The 16,869-nt window shown below is 47.8% G+C and overlaps 4 protein-coding genes across 4 annotated transcripts; 1 reads left to right on the top strand and 3 right to left on the bottom strand.

Moving 5' to 3' along the window:
* Nucleotides 1–3,966: 3,966 nt before the first annotated feature.
* Nucleotides 3,967–4,520, bottom strand: BP5553_02346 (uncharacterized protein; the record flags this gene model as incomplete). Its single annotated transcript, XM_032010969.1, has 2 exons — nucleotides 3,967–4,277; nucleotides 4,358–4,520. The coding sequence occupies 2 exons, from the start codon at nucleotides 4,518–4,520 to the stop codon at nucleotides 3,967–3,969; spliced, it is 474 nt and encodes a 157-aa protein (XP_031875023.1).
* A 1,413-nt stretch (nucleotides 4,521–5,933) lies between these two features.
* BP5553_02345 (putative beta-mannosidase B) lies at nucleotides 5,934–8,554 on the bottom strand (the record flags this gene model as incomplete). Its single annotated transcript, XM_032010968.1, has 2 exons — nucleotides 5,934–7,982; nucleotides 8,033–8,554. 2 exons carry the CDS (start codon nucleotides 8,552–8,554, stop codon nucleotides 5,934–5,936), a joined length of 2,571 nt encoding a protein of 856 aa, XP_031875022.1.
* A 4,702-nt stretch (nucleotides 8,555–13,256) lies between these two features.
* Nucleotides 13,257–15,110, bottom strand: BP5553_02344 (3-hydroxyacyl-CoA dehydrogenase; the record flags this gene model as incomplete). The annotated part of the gene is made up of 6 exons (XM_032010967.1): nucleotides 13,257–13,375; nucleotides 13,551–13,727; nucleotides 13,782–13,980; nucleotides 14,249–14,269; nucleotides 14,750–15,008; nucleotides 15,073–15,110. The coding sequence occupies 6 exons, from the start codon at nucleotides 15,108–15,110 to the stop codon at nucleotides 13,257–13,259; spliced, it is 813 nt and encodes a 270-aa protein (XP_031875021.1).
* Nucleotides 15,111–15,536: 426 nt separating this feature from the next.
* BP5553_02343 (p-loop containing nucleoside triphosphate hydrolase) lies at nucleotides 15,537–16,712 on the top strand (the record flags this gene model as incomplete). Its single annotated transcript, XM_032010966.1, has 4 exons — nucleotides 15,537–15,599; nucleotides 15,656–15,720; nucleotides 15,782–15,911; nucleotides 15,975–16,712. 4 exons carry the CDS (start codon nucleotides 15,537–15,539, stop codon nucleotides 16,710–16,712), a joined length of 996 nt encoding a protein of 331 aa, XP_031875020.1.
* Nucleotides 16,713–16,869: the final 157 nt, after the last annotated feature.

Genomic DNA, 16,869 nt, shown 5'->3' with positions numbered 1-16,869 from the left:
TGCATTCCAGTCCAGACATGTAACAATTTCTAACAACCTCACAGCGCATTGTCTGATGGTTCTCAGAACGCTACGACACGCCCCTGGGCTGGACGGGAGATCTTCGAAATATTCGAGGAGAAGGTACATTAAAAGGAATTTTATGCTTGATTGGAACTTTGAGAATATTGAGAAATGAATGGAAAATGCTCCATGACACCTCTTCCATCCTTCTGCCCAATCAATGGGAAAGGTTTTCAGTGCAGATATAATTGTGATGCTTCCAAGTAAACTGTACATTGCATGTTATCTTCCTCGAATCGGTTTAGGCAGTTGATCTCCCCATTTAGCTTCGTATAACCTCTACGTTACTTCACTGCACTTCACTCTTCCTTTGCCCCCCACTTGCGAGGGCCACTTTCGCTCTGCAACCAAATTCAACTCTAGGTTCGGACATAACGAACGAGAAACTCATCGTCATCCGTGAGAGGGAGCGGAGAAGCTATCCAGCGGATATGTTCTGCTACGCCCGAAAAGCTAGAACAGATTAAAAGTGCGCAGAGCTGATAGTACAAGAGCACAATTCAATACACCGCAATATCTACAAAAGAGGAGCACATATAATATTAACTAGCCCATAGATTTGTGTTATGCGCGTCAGTTACACTCTCCACAATACGCGCTTGGGTCTCTAAAACTGCGGATTATCTTGTAATATAAAATGGTAGAAGAAAGCTGACTGACCTAAAAGGTTAGGTCCTGTTTGGTTGAGCGCATCTTCTTAAAAGTGGGCTAGACAGATAAAAAATAGGTAACTTTTCGTTAAACCTTGTCTAGATTCACATATTGGAATAGGCGCCTATTAAAATATTTTTAAATCGTCTATACAAATAAAAGTTATAGGGTTGGAGTGTATTTTTGAATAAGCTCTTATTTAATCCGCTATACGTAACACGTATAATATATCAACACAATGTATAAAACAACCACTCTACTAGTAATTCGTTTACTACTACTACCTCTACAAATACTACTTAATATAGTAGATATAGAGACGCTATATCCACGGCCATAATAGGAAGCTTGCTACTATTAATAAAGCGTTTGAAAGGCTTGCGGCAATCTGCTATTTCTTTCTCTTTACTTTATTTCATAAATTGCACAGAACGTCTAAGTATTAGCCCTAAAGAAAAAGTGTCTAAAGAAAGGTCTGGTCCCAAACGCCCTATTCTTCGTTTTGTACACAGCCTCATAAGAAGAAGCACATTCTATTTGCCTTCATGCTTATTGCTTTTTTATATCATTGATTTTTCACCCCGCTCTTTCCACCACTTACTCAAAGCCTCCTCCCAACCACTGAACGACCAAGCTCCAGCTCCTCGCCAGTACAATACTCTTGCCCCCCCTTTCCTACATAACATGAGCTACCAGTCTCTCCATCCTCAGCTCTATAGAGAAGAATCTGGCCAAGTAAGGATCTAGACTTTCATCTGTTTCTCTTACTATCCACCTGCCGTAGAATGAAGTCTGGGTCATCGGGGTCCAGGCTCGTCGCCACAGAGTCACAGACGCGTAGAAGTTCAAGAAATCTGGCAGAATCTACTAGGACGGTAACAAGACCTGATTTTGGGGGTATACGCCTGGAATATGGAGACTCATTGGAGAGTTTTGCCTATTGTTGTTTTGTAGATGTCGAGGAAGGATCTCAGTCTGCCTCCTGCACAGAAATTCCTGCCATGTGGCGAATTCGACGACTAGCTCTCAGCTTTCTCTCTCTGCAGCTCAATGGCTCCAACTTGCCTCGTCTCCAATTCTCCATCATGTCTATCAAATCGATAAAGGGCGAGGCTTGGTACCAGTCTTCGAACCGATTTCAAGTGGCCCTCCCTCCAACTAAGAGCGGACTTCGCTGCGGAACCAAAAAACTGGCACTCTAATGTCTAGATGACCTTGAGACATTGAACTTGAATGTACAATTACTAAATTTATTAGTGGTTTGATTGGCATGTTGAAATCAAGGGGCAGGGCAAACAGTCATACCATTAGCTAATATACTTTACTACTGAAAGACGATTTGGGAATATTTGTATCTAGTTGGCTCTTAGTCCGCGTTCGTGGTTGGCTATCAGTCTTGGGTGGCATTTCATCGGGACGATTATTCTCCCTTGGTAGTGCACGCGGTAGGCCATCAATTTGAATCTAGCTAGGTATTGCAATGGCCATGACAAGATTATGCCCTAGGCGTGCTGGCAAGAAGGGATGATATTCTTGTACTCTAGAATCTCCGTAGGGAGGTTGCATCTCTAGGACGATCACAATACATTCCTGAAACCGAAGCGTGTGGTTATGTTCGCTAGGGAAATGGCAGCAGATGTGGTACATTCTACGTTTCCCAAGGATTTCGCAAATATTTCACGTTAAAAATGCTCGGAATCGAAGGAGGCAACATAAAACCGAGGCAGAATAAGATAGTTACTGGCATCTTGCCGCTAGCTATCGGTATATAGAGAGTGCTCGGCGTTAATCAGGCTATGTAATGCTCCGAGTCCACGACGAAACCGCAACCACAACTAAAGCCGAGAGATGATAGTTGCTGCCGCTAGGCGTCGGAGTGGGGTGATAATAATGTAACTTTGTTATTATGGAATTATCTAGTAGTCGCGGAAGTGGAAGAGAAAAGAAGTGTAAAGAGAGAGAACCTTGAGGTGAGCTGAAGCAAAATATGGAAAGGGGTTGAAGCGGGGTCAGATCAGAGACTTGGAGAAACATTGTCGTAGGGGTTATGTAGGCTAAGCGGCTTTTGACGAGAATTATCTACACCCTTCTTCCCTGGTACCCCTGAAAACCTTAAAGTCTTAATATTAGTGAGGTATTCATGTTCTCCAAAGTACAATCCCTATCAACAGACGGAAACTGGAACCGTTAGTGAATTCGAGAATAGGAGAGAGACAAGTTCCAGTGGCCTTGAAAGTATCATTACCAACATTTAAAAGTCTTCGCGTGGGGTGGGGATAAAGGTGACACGTAAATAGATGCATACATTGACTTGGGCTGAAAGTGATGGCTTACAGTAAAGCTCTGTTTCAATGCCAATGGAAAGTCCGTTTATAGCCACAACATTTGGAGACGTAAGAAGTTAAGGGCATGGTGAGCTGGGACGAAAGCTGAAGTTTGAATACAGAGAGGTTGAATGTTTTGGGGGAGTTGAATGTTTCAGCCTTTCAGGGAAGTTGAATGTTTCAGTGAAGTTGAATATTTTGAGGGAGCAAGCGAAAACGACAGAGACACAAAGCGAGAGGGATAATAATCCGAGATTGGGGTGCTCTGGTGAGTTATGGAGGACGAGTATTGATATATTAAACTGGCAGACAAGGCCATTAATGAGGCTGACGACGAAAGATGCCAGAAGGGCTATTTCTTGGTTGGCAGTTCTTTACATAGGTGAATGTTTTATTTGCACTGTCTGGTAACTTGGCACTAGCGAGGAGCTGGTATTATTTTTATTTAATAAGTTCTATAATATTCCCGACGCCGCACCTCCCGTTTCCCGCTGGTAGACTAGAGAATGCCACTCCGCCATAACCACCACGCACTATACCCCACAGCTCCAGCTATTGCGAATATCCCGGCCCATCGCGATCCAGCTTCGACGAGGATTTGGCTAGCTAGGCCCTTGATGGCATCTGCGTCGTTTGCTTTAGAGAATGGCTCATCTGGGATGCGCGTCCCTAAGATACTACACAAAGGAGCCCATCCCCCACTCAGGTCTATAATATGAAACTTGGCTGGAGGTGTCACTCCCTTCACGTATTCATTATGCTCCTCCATTCGTCCTACTATTATTTAGCAGAGAATCCAGAATAAAATGAAGCAATTGTGAGACCTATTTTCAGTCATAGGACCCCATTTCTCCTCTTGCCTAGAAGGAAACGCAGGCAGCGTTAATCTATACTGCATAAAACCTCGTTAGGTGCGTATTGAGATTACTTACTGCTCCAAAAACTGGGTGACGAGCTTTGGATACCACCTCTTCCCTGGCACTGGTGCTAGGAACAAGTTTAAGAAGCCCGCACCCGCCTGCTTCGTTACAGACTCCCAGCTCCTCCACCACCTCGCTTGGTCCCGACGCACGCAAATGACCTGGGCATCGGGGTATAGCTCTAGTAGCTCCGCGATAAAGCAGTTCCCCGGCGCATCGGTAATAGCTACAAAGCCAGCGGTGGCTTCGCGAAGGAGCTTAAGAAGGTGGGGCCTGTCGTGGCGGGCGTCAAATATCTGGGACCAGAGCTTGACATAGGCTGCGCTGTGTTAGAATGATAGCATTAAACATAAAATAAAAGGCTCCGGCCATGTCAGGTTTTAAGTTAATCAGTCGTACCATCTTCTCGACCAAGCAGCTGTGAGCCACCGTGCATCACAGGCCCATTGAGCAGTTTCTCTAGCGCGAGTGCCATTGACAGCGTTCCTGTTCTCGAATATCCTGCGCCGATAATCTTTAGTGACCTTGTGGGGTCATCCGGCACTGAGGCAACACCACCCATTGCGATAGTAATATTAACGGAATATATTGCCCGAACGGTTGGCAGTGCTTTTGAAGTTTCAACTCCTCTCTTTACGAACAAAACGGATGGAGGGGAGGATAGAGAGGATAATAACCCATGCCTTATATCAAGGACCTGTAACAGCTAAGATGTGCTTACTGTACTCCGAAGGTACGTCTGACTCAGTAGCAGCCATGCCATGCTAATATCAGCCTTAACGTCATGACGCAGATACCCGTATGCGCTGTTTGGTTTCTTGTTTTTCCAAGACGAGCGCTCGGCTACCCTTGGCTAAGCGAAGCCCAAAAAGGGGGATGAGGACGCGCTTGGTCACACCAGAATTTCAAGTCACATAAGAAAAAGGTGCGAGAATTCCAAGAGAGCGCTTATTAGGTAGTAGTAAATATTACTTACCCAAGCCCTATCTTACAGAAATAGCTTTTATGGATGGGGCAGTTAGGTTGTTGCTGTTAGAAGCACAGTCTGTTAGATACTGTTGAGCGAGGTCTTGGTAAACGAAGTTACAGCGTTCTATTTCCACCTAACAACCATGGCCGGACAGCATCGGAATATTGGTTTAGTTAACTCATATGGGCTTCAAACAGAGAATTAACTCCTTCGTTACTAAGTTCTAGAGTATTCTTCAGGCACCACCTTTTCAGTTCAGGATCCGGAATCGACAGCCTAGAGTTGTAGTTTTGAGTGTTTCGTGTTGTCCCACTCTATTGACCAGCCTGGATTAGTACTGAGCCATTGGTGTGGCCAATTCGATGCCTGACTAGCAATGCAGAGTTACATTCAACTCAATAGCAGAGGCTTTGCGAGAGAACGAAGGACCCCCATCTCATTCCTGGCTTACCTTATCATAGCCATCTATCGCTTCATCGCTATCACCTAACCCGAAAGTCCCAGGAAAACCAGTAATTTGGAAACCAAGACGGAGAAATAGATGAATGCATGCCGTTGACGTCAAATGGTGCGGAGAAGTTGTACGTATGGTAAGTGTACTTATGAGACGGATAGGGGATATGGACCGGCTAAATGAGCGGGTAAATTCACAGCCATATTATGCTCTAGACGCCTTTCCCCACAGATAGATACGATGGTAAAGAAGTGAATGAGTGAGCACTAGCTCGCGTTGTTGGTTTTCTTGGATACAGTGAAGAAAAGGGATATGAATGTGTAAACAGAGGGCCAAATCAACGCATTTGCTAAATTAGCAGCTGGTTGGACCAACTTCTCCATTATATGCCTCGATCGACCATCCACCGGCCCACTCCATCCGATCCCATCAACAACCAAAAGAAAAGAATTAGAACTGGCACTCAGCAGACAAGGCACTACATGAACCCCACTCCGGTCTTCATTGCTCCGTCCCATTAAGTAACTCTCTGAGTACTCCGCTCCTTGCTCTTAAACCATCCCAAGATACCTTGTTTCGATCTTCGTTCCTTCTCCTGCGCCCTTGACTCCAATACAGACAGTTTCTCCCGGTATGATATCCACCAGGTTATCCTCGAATACGACCTCACCGTCAGCACACTCGAGGGCTACTCCCTTGACGGGAACCTCAGCACTTATCTCGACCACCTTTGCATCGCTGCTCAATTCTGCCTGGAGACTCTTGGGCTTCTGCAGATGAACGTATTTCAACGGTTCCGGCCAATTAATATACCGTGCTATCTGGACACCATCCTGGAACAGGTAGGCAGCGACTACCGTCTTGTATTCCTCCCCTGAATCTTTGTTACGAACTGGGACAGGAAAGTCGACAATTTCGGTGCTTCGATTCTCCGGGAGGAGGAAGGATGATTTGACAGTCTTCGAATAAGTCTCTTCGCCTATGATAACATCGAAAGCTTTGACTACCACGTCGACGGTCAAGTCTTCCAACGTGAGATTGGAGCCCCAGATTTCGATCTTCGTTGTCTTCTCGATATAAGCCCGAGTATTTTTGTCCTTCGGCACAGAATGTTCTGTCCTGGTGACTCCGAGTGAAATCGGTGCCATTTCGCGTTTGACGGTGTAATAAGCATGTTTAGGACGGAGGAAATAGTCAATAATAGCCCAGGAGGTCACCGGCCAGCAGTCATTAGTCTGCCATACAAGCACACCACCGCAATATTCCCTGCCTGGACCCTTCCACTGACGTTTCCAAAGACGGTAGGCACTGGCCAAGCATTCTGCTTGCATGAGTTGGGTTGAGTAAATGAACTGCTCCAACGGATCGGGTGCATAACGGAAGTTTTCGACGAGATACAGCGCGATACGGCGTTCGTGGCCATCAGCTTTGTTATGGAAATCCACAGTGGATGATTGAGCAAATCGATCGGGATCATCCTTTCCCAAAGGAAGGAATGCTTCTATGGTTTTGATATTTGGGAAGGCTTCCATGCCAAATTCGGAGACGAATCGGCCCACAAGCTTGTCAAAGTTCTGGTATTTCTCCTGTGTGCCATGCCAGACGTTCCATTGGTGAATATCACCAACTGTAGGATCCCTAGTGTCTTTACCACCCCATGGGCTGCCAAAATGGTAGTATGTGTCTGGTATCAACTCGTTACAAGTGTCTACCAGAATCTTTTCGTAGATGTACCGAGCAGGAAAATCTGTCTTGAGCCAGGATTCAGCATCCTTGTTCTCAAAGTCGTATGTTAGATTTTCAGACTCCTGGTATTGATAGTCCTCGTTATTTCCGGCCCAGATAATAATCGAAGGGTGGTGCCGAAGAAGCTTCACATTCTCTTCTGCTTCTCTCTTCACAGACTCCAAATATTCAGGGAAGGCAGGATAGTTCCCGCAGCCAAACAGGAAATCTTGCCAAACCAGGATACCCATTTCATCACATGCATCATAAAATGCTTGCTCTTCAAATATTCCACCACCCCAAACCCGAATCATAAACTGGTTGCCGTCAGCTACCATTTTTACCCAGTCATAATATTTCTCCTTGGTAATCCTTGGGATGAAGTTATCTGCTGGGATCCAATCGCTACCTCCACAGAAGACAGGAACATTGTTGATCTCAAAGAAGAAGGTTGTGCCTGGCTGCTCCTTCATGGGGCGTTGAATGAGTTCTGCTCTTCTCAAACCGAATTTCTTGGTGTTGGCGTCGAGTTCCGAGCCATTCTGAAGCAGTCTCCCAGTGACAGAATAAAGAGGCTGCTTGCCATAGCGGATAGGATACCATAGCTCCGGGTTCTGGGTGGTGAAGGTGTAGGTCGCATGGCCCTGGACGGCTTTTACAGTAGTTGAAGCCACAACCTCGCCATCTAGGGATATATGGAGCTCGACCTCTGATGCATCGCCTTCGATATCAACTTTCGCTACAAACTCGGCGGATTTAAGTGACTCATCAACGTTGGTTGTGAAGTAGAGATCCGAAATGCGCGACGAGAAAATCTCGAGGTTGATCGGTCTCCATGGACCGCATGTCATCAGTGCGGGTCCCCAGTCCCACCCCTGTCGATATATGTGAGTATGTATGCTTACAAGGTAAAGGGGAGCCATACCCAGTGGTATTGTGCCTTGCGAACCGCAAGCCTGGAATTATCACCATTCCAGCATCCCCAGTGGTGATCGGGGTATTTCTCCACGAGGGCACAACCTTTGAGATACGCACTCTCAAATGTGATTTCTAGCTCATTATTGCCTTCCTTTTTCAGGTCTGTTGTCACATCCACTCGCTCCGGAATGAACATATTCTCTGTCTTCAAAATCGTTTTACCATTCAAGGTCACCGTGGCAAAAGTATCTAAACCATCAAATGCCAGGACCGCGTTGATCGTCCTCCGCTCAGTTGTGGAGAGGGTGGGGGATGGGAAGGTGGTCCTATAGACCCAGGGAACCTCACCAATCCATTGAACATCATTCTCGTTCTTTCCTATGAAGGGATCGGCGATGATGTTGTTGGCAATAAGGTCTAGATGGACATTCGTAGGAAACTGGGCAACAGGGAGAAATTCCGACTCGGTCTTGTCTGCCTGTTTAAAAGTCCAACCGCTGTCAATGGGGATGGTGATGTGTTTCGACATTGTCAACGAGTAGATTGAGCTGGTTGAGCTTGGAATTTTGAGAAGAAGAAAATTTCGACGCTTATTCCCCCCGATACTTATACAGGAACACAGACGCACGATTGATCGAAGAAGAGGAAAAGCGCAACTAGTAATATAGACAGGCAGGGTCAACTCTGGTACGAGGATTATGGATCTTCCCTGGCACACCTAACCCTCATGGATTCGAGCTGCAAAAGTGTTAGGCAGCCGCAAATTATATATGACCGGCGTATGATCTTACCAAAACTAAAGCTCTAGCGTGAGTGTATGTTTTCAGACGCGGGACCTTTATGCCGTTGCCAGCAGGGGGTAAAGTAATATCGGGCCAACGTGGAAGAGAGAGCAGCTCGGTACAGAGGAGTGGGGCCTGGATATATTTGACATCGATATCTCTCGGACACAAACACGGTGACAGCTGGTGACGATGATCCTGGCATCTGTGCAGCAGCGGATCCACTATAGAGTTGCGGATGGGCCGTGGGGCTGGGCGTGGGATGTTGATGCTTCCGTATGATGCCGTGTGATGATGCGACGATGTGACGGTGAGGAGCTGGACGAGGATGGTGGTGTTTTGATCGAATCAAGGGCCAACACTACCTAGGTAGGTGTAACCCCACCGGACTAGAATAATGGGCAAACGAGGGACAGTAGTCGAGTAAGTCGTTATCGTCGGTGACGGCCGGAGGGGAGAAGGAGGAGGAGGGGCAATGATAAGTCCCGATATCAATAGATCAATATCAGGGTCAGAGAGGACGGAAAGCCACCTACCTGGACCTCCGCACCGGCCCAACACGACGTTCCAAAGAGAGGGACAGGGCGAGAGCTCCAAGCCACCGACATACAAATTGTGGTCAGGGGGTAATGGGAAGGATGGCCGCGAATAGTGGTTCATTTATTGCCATGTTGACGACGGTGTTGAAGGGAGGACGATCTACGCAGGACGCCGTCGTTGTGAATTCCCCGGTTGGCTCCCAGCGAGACTCGGGTAAGCCCCAAACAACCATCCCGGCCGCCAGCTTTCCACTCTTCAGTCCTCAAGCTCTACGAGTGCTCGTCAGCTCCAAGTTCCAAGCCCCAAGCTTCAACCTTTCCATGTCTTACTTGGACATGTACCACGAAAGCTTCCCCTCTCCCGCCCATCACACCGCAAGTTCAAATTGATCTGGTCCCAGGGTATCTGGCATTAGATTAGACGCCCGTTACTGAAAGCTTCTGGAGCCTTCACCCTGCGGTGGACACTACACTACTATCGTTCGCTGCTTGCATCCAGGATCCAGGAACGACGTATCTACGAAGCTCCCTGCACCAAATCCTGCAGCCACCACCCGATCGGCTGCCCTGGCCACATCACCAGGCTCTGGCACTGTAACTGACAAGCCGCACGAGCGTCCCAACGGCAGCATGAGGTTCCAGCAGACGGGGTCTTCGGCGTGGCTTGCCGTTAGATCTATGGATGGGACACGATGGGGTGGGATGTGGGATGGGCACAAGCCGAGACTACCGCCCTTGTGCTACCTGGAGCTTCATGAGCCAATATGTCTGGTTTTGCAAAGCTCCCTTCTCAGATAGCAGCCAATTGAACTTCCAAAGAGGAGATAACAAACAGACCTCCGCCCCCATGACACAGATACTCTCGTCCTAGGCGCAAAACATACGACAAGAGAGGCGGATCATTTCTCACTCTCCCGAGTACCCATCCCAAACAATCACGGAGCCAGCACTTCCGGGTGGCTGGAAGAGGGAAGACGTGCGCCATGCAGGTCGTCCGGCATTCCCACCACCGCAGAGTCCCATCTTTCTAGAAGGAAGGATGACGCTGAAAGCTCTGTGGAAACGCAGCATGAAATGCCCCGCGGGTCTATTCCCTACCAGCCGTTCAGTGATCCTGGCAAGGCTACCGCTTGTCCTCCAAACATTTCTGCACAAGGCTCGTCGCGATCATGTGCAACATCCGATTATGAGCCTTGCGATTCTGTTACAGATGATATAACACCAAAAATGGCAGTATAGTACCTACGACGCCCCTGAACACATATATTACCACTGTCAACGCATACCTTATCAAGGTGTGGTTAGGTTGGCTGGTATATCTACCAGTTCCCTAACATTGGCACTTCATCATGTCAACAATGCACGAGTCAGTGCCAGCAGTGTCTAGACTGCCATACTGGATTGTATACCGTCATATATACATATACACGTACGACCACGCTCGACCATGGTCTACAAGCATTAGTCGGAAGGATGTCAAGGCTTGATTTCCTTACCAAATTTCATGAAGCAATACTTATTGATTTTCGTGGCGTCTCGATACCATTTCCGATGGCCCTAAGACTCACCAGAATAAATTGAGCTCCGAACCAACACCCCACATCATCTGGCTTTTGGCACGCAATTGGCAAGGCCAAGATAAAATAGAGATTAGATGCAAATCATCTGATCCCGATTCAGCAAGCAGGCTGAATGAAACGTACTTTTACCTGAAACACCCCGTCAACTTAATCTACGCAGCCACTGAGGAGGGTTTCCTCAACCTCCGCCAAGTTACCAGGCTAAATCCCGAGGCTGGCTTGTTGCGAGAAGTGGGCGCTCATTGAGTTGATTTATATCATTTTGTTCCCCTTTTGTCTGCCTCATCACCTCCGGAACGTGTAGTTGCGCAGTTTCACCTAGGTTCCAGAGCCACGTGAGGCCGTAAGCTCAACTGCTTGATCCACCCCCTTATCTTTGGAATATCCTTTACCACTCCTACCCCTATGACCAACCAACGGAGTTGCGTTATCACCTATATACCCCACAAGTGCTACGTAGTGCTGAAGTGTTAAAAGTCAAGCGGCTATTACTCCACTATCCACGTGAGGACATTGGCATTTTGTTTTGCTGCCCTGGGTAAGATGCCACCCTGTTTCGGCCACCAAGCATAATTGTCTGTGCGAGTTAGCGTTCATCAATCTGGGTGATCGTATTCCGAAAATCTCATCTGCTCTATATAAATTGTTCAATATGGATTCTTGGGCGAGATTGGAGAAGTCACTTGTCGTGTTGGTAGTCTCCAGAATTTAAGTAATATTTCCTTCTATTTTATAACTGGCCCCACTACTTTAAGCTCTTAGTTGTGCTTCTTGCAATTTACACGTGTTAGCGGGGTGACTGACAGGTGGAACGCTTCAACCAGTTCGACAGTTGACTACCATCTGATGCACCACAAGTTCCCATTATCGGTATGCAACTTATATTAACCACTATGGGGGACTTCTTGCTATATCCTACCGAGATGCTATTATTTGCTAGCTGTACATCGTTCCGAGCTGCACATTCGACTTAGTTAAAATCTCGTGTCCCACCGCAGCGTCTGTTGCATGGTGGTGGATTCCGGTCTGCTGTGCCACGGAATCCATCCTTTCCCAAATCATTCCTGGTACCTCATAACATCTATCTTTACCAAACTTCTGTATTCTCCGGATCGTCAATCATTCAACCTTGGAGCGATTTTATCGTCCATGCGTTGGGCGCTGGCGTCAGCCCCCTCACTACCACCCGTCCATCAATTATCCGCTCTTGCGTCATGCCGCCGGTGCACTACCTTTACAACTTATCCTAGAGCTCACTGGCTCTCCTTTTCTCACCCATGGAACACCTTCATGGCGAATTGCAAATCATAATGTAACGGTATTCTCTGTGCAGCATTTCTAGTCCAGGTTTGTCCGTCATCATTCGGCATTGGCTAGGGTGGGCCACTCAGTATCATATCAACTTCATGGATGAAGTCAACCTCAAATTCTCGCGGAATGGCGGGGTAGCTCAAGTCCAAGTCCGAGGCAAACGGCGAGGCTGGAGGGGAACAGCGTATGGTAACCTACTACTGTTGGTAATAACCTGGCCATTCGACCACATGTATTTAGGAACATGCGGTTGAGAAATGGATGGTACGTTGAAATCCTACTGTATAATTCGAGCGGCCTCGAAACCCATGCAGCGTTGCACTCATTTGTTTATCAACACGTACCATATGCTCTCAGGTTGAGCGAGAGAATATCAATAAAACCCCGTCTCCCCCTATCTCAACTTCAAGGTATGATTGAGGGGAGGATATCATACCCGGCCGGGACGGCATATAACTCTTTCACGTCTTTCACATCACCATCCCACGCCACGCCTTCCCCAATCGATAGGTTATCGCCACCTTACTGCCTTCCAAAGAAAGAGTCCCTGAAGGGTGCATCACGCCCCGGTGGCAGAATCGAATAACAAACATGGGAGCTCATCTACCTGCCCCCACGCGCCACGCGCCCTCTGCATCTGAGTTGTCCAAGCTGTGCGTTGCAGCGGAACCTAGCGAAGGATGGTCACACGAGGGGCGGTAAGCTCGGAGTCATAATTAGAGCTGTAGTAGGATTGTTGAGAGGAGCGGAGGGGTATTCTGCGAGTGACAAAAGCGGTTGTCACGAGGGTAGTGTTTGCTATATGTTCTTATGCCTTACCAATCTCTAGGAATCCGAGTCGAAAGACAGGGAGGAAGGGAGTTTGAAGGAGTGATTGCAGCTGATATAGAGTGAAAAACGACCTTGTACTTTTGTAGTTCAATACACATACATTTGTAGAAACGGCTGAAGCCTATGTTTCTTCGCCATCCTCAGGACACCAACCAAACCAAAAATCACAGCAGACCTCGAGAAGTATATCACATCTTACTTGGCATCCTCATACCGCCATCTAGGCGTAGCACCACACCGTTCAGCATTATGTTCTCGATGCTCTGTGTCACCAGCTGTGCGAACTCATGAGGTTTGCCGGGGCGTTCTATATGGTAGCAAGTTTGTTAGCCTCTTATTCTCTGTACCCCATCCGTGGATCCGAGCGTCGAATTCCATAGCCAGCCAATTTCCAAGACGATAAAGCAACAGCCTTACATCTGCACCGCTTAGGCAAGGAAAGAGAACAGGATCCAAAGAGGAAAATAAAGCTTGCAACATACGTGGAAATTCCGTGGTGCGCAGTAAACTGGCGCGCACTTTGTCCGACATCATTGCCGTCATTCTCGAGTCGAAGATGCTAGGAGCGATAGTGACAACGCGGATACCGTAGCGGGAGAGATCACGTGTTAGGGGGAGGGTTAGGGAGGCGATGGCGCCTTTCGAGGCGGAGTAGGATACTAGTTTTGCTGTGATTAGCTTCATGATTCCTCCTTTTGGCTATGGGGGTTTACCTTGACCAGGTTGGCCGTCGAATGCAGCAGCTGATGATACCATGACGATAATTCCGCGCTCACCATCTGACCCGACTGGTGTACTGCGCGCCATATGAGGGATGACTTGGCGGATTAGGTCAATGGTGCCACGGACGTTGACATTCATTACGAAGTCGAAGTCGGACATGGAGAATGGCTCGAGGTTACGGTCGATAATCTAGAGATAGACATATGTGAGCGGGGGAGCGGCTATAGATAATTGAATGGAAACCAAAATCAATAGATGGGTTGGTGTTCGCTATCTATGCTTAAGAGATGATCTGATAATCCTTATCACCACTCGGCGAGCAGCGTGGTGGATCACATATTGATGTTGTGGCAACCCTTCAGGGGCTTCAGCTTCCCTTCCAGGTTGATGAGGAGCTGCTTTATCCAGGACGGAGTGCTGTCGCTAGCTATTCAAAAAATCTTTGACTGCCACATACCACTCGGCTAGAACTCCTAGCCTAGATCAATGTATTATCATAGCGTTTCTCTATTCATCTAATACCAATATCCTAGCAAGAAAAAGGAATTTTAAGTCCTTGCTACTTGGCATAAGTTCATTGTGCAACTATCCCTTGTTTAAGGGCAATTAGGCTGCCTCTTGGGGAAGAATATCGTGGCACAGCACTCGCTGGTAAGCAGTGTCTTCCATGGAATATTCCATCTTAGTTAGGAAACAATCTCCAACCCAGAACTAGGTAGTTCAGAAGGTTTGGAATCCGCAAGGAAAGCTCTAGCCACAACTGACTGTTTCAATGTCTTGGCCACGACTGGCGATTTAGGACGCCAAAGTCTCCATTTCAACCACCAAACCTCTCACTTGAGAGGGGCATTGAAGGCAAGCCATTTTCCTAATCAATGTACTAACGATCATTGCTTTACATATTTCTTGCATAGTAATGACTCTTACAAATTGACCCGTAAGGAAAAGGAAAACGAACCTTTGCTGGAGTTGCAACTCCTGCCGCGGCAATGACTCCACCGACCTCCTTGCCGGTCTCCTTCACCCACTCAAGGGCTCCCTTCACAGCAGCTGCAATACTCTCTGTCTCTAAAACATTGGCTTCAAAGAACTTCGTCTTGCCGCCACCAATTGATTTCACCACTTCCTGGGCAAGCTCATCGTTCATATCAAGAATGGCCGCATAGCCTCCTGCCCGGCAAATGTCCTCCACACATGCTCGGCCCAGGCCGGAAGCACTAGAAATGAACACCATATCAGCATCTCAGTTTGTTGTCGCGGACGACATGCATATGGACTCACCCTCCGGAAACAATAAATGTGCGTCCTTCGATCTTCATTTTGAGTTGCGCAGATATAAAAATATGTGTAGAGTTGTTGTAGGGTTGCATCACCAGGTTATTTACAAAGTGCTTCTTATCCAGTAGACCGAGGCTCAGTGCATCATCACCTGTAAAGACGAACCGTACTCGTACAGTGATCGTATCGTATGCGAGTACGCGTGTTTACGACAGTCGGCGCCGCGCTTGCCGAATGCATTCTGACGTTGCGACCCCGATAGCCAGGAGACCATTCTAACCACACCGCGCCCGCCGAGTCTGAATAACAAAACATAACGATAAGGGAAGAGATCGGACGACAAACGACGACAATATTGCGCCTAAGCAAGTTTGGTTGTCTGCACATGTCGCACACCACATGCCGCATAGCAAATGAAATAATCGGAACTAAGCTAAGACACAGGAAGTGCCATCCTCTCAGCTGAAATGGTCCGTCCAAGGAGATCGTCCGCTGCCAGCGAAGAGTCGGCTGGCACAGCTCACGACCAGGTTTGTTTGTTCCATAGATCGATTGCAAAGGAGGATATATATTAATATCTTGATAGGAATTAGGGAGTATGTACGACTACCTCGCGAAGATTATATTACTAGGACCTAGTGGCAGCGGGAAGTGCGTTGGCAATACCCTACTTTCTACCACGACCGAGTCTGTGACGCTGACGACATTCTAGGTCATGTCTACTGCACCGATTTGTTAAAGACGAATGGAGGGTCCTCACATCGCAAACTATAGGCGTAGAGTTCGCAAGCAAGATAATAAAAGTTGGCACCGGCTCGAGGAGGAAGCGGATAAAACTCCAAGTACAGGCTCACATTATACACCATGACTCTCTGGCCAGAATTCATATATGCTAACACCTCCAGCTCTGGGACACTGCAGGCACAGAACGATTCCGATCCGTCTCCCGCTCATACTATCGGGGCGCCGCTGGCGCATTACTGGTCTACGATATATCCTCCCACAACACCTTCTCCACCCTCTCCCCCTTTATGAACGATGCCCGCGCCCTCGCCTCCCCTAACCTAACCCTGATCCTGGTGGGCAATAAACTCGACCTCGCCGAAAACCTAATCGATACCTCATTACCTCCTGCGACACCATCGAGCGTCAGCAGCAAGAGCTCCTCGTTCCCTGTAAATGGAGGAGCATCTGTGAACTCAACATCCGGAGGGGCGGGCATGGGTCTAGGGGCGCAGCTACGTGCCACTGTTGCAGATGGGCGAGAAGTTACCGCGGAAGAGGCGTCGACATGGGCGTCGTCAAATAATATACCCGTATCCGTCGAGGTCTCCGCGTTAAGTGGGGATAATGTAGATGAGGTATTTGCCAGATTGGCGAGGATGATATTGACAAAGATCGAACTGGGAGAGATAGATCCCGATGATCCTATGAGCGGGATTCAATATGGTGACGGAGGATGGGGTGGTGACGGAGATGGAGCGAGTGTGAAGAGTGGGATGACGATAGACGAGGGCGGTGCTAGGAGAAGGAGGAAAACGAGGAGTAAAGGTGGGTGGGGTTTGGGAGGGGGGATGAGAGAATGGGAAGAGGTTTTTACGCTTAGTGGGAATAATAGGAGGAGACGAGGGGGATGCTGTTGATGTTAATATTGGGGGCAATGTTTCCCAGGAGATTAAAGGCGTTGGTTGGCGTCCAATGCACTGTCGACAAGCCTCTTGTTCGACGATAATGACTCTTTTCCCGATGGTTTTGCCTGTTAGACCGGCTGTCTGGAGCAGGCACAATACATTTATATAG

Source organism: Venustampulla echinocandica, assembly GCF_003357145.1.
Source record: "Venustampulla echinocandica strain BP 5553 chromosome Unknown scaffold_0, whole genome shotgun sequence".
NCBI classification, from domain to species: Eukaryota; Fungi; Ascomycota; class Leotiomycetes; order Helotiales; family Pleuroascaceae; genus Venustampulla; species Venustampulla echinocandica.
This window is presented reverse-complemented; position numbering and strand designations above follow the sequence as displayed.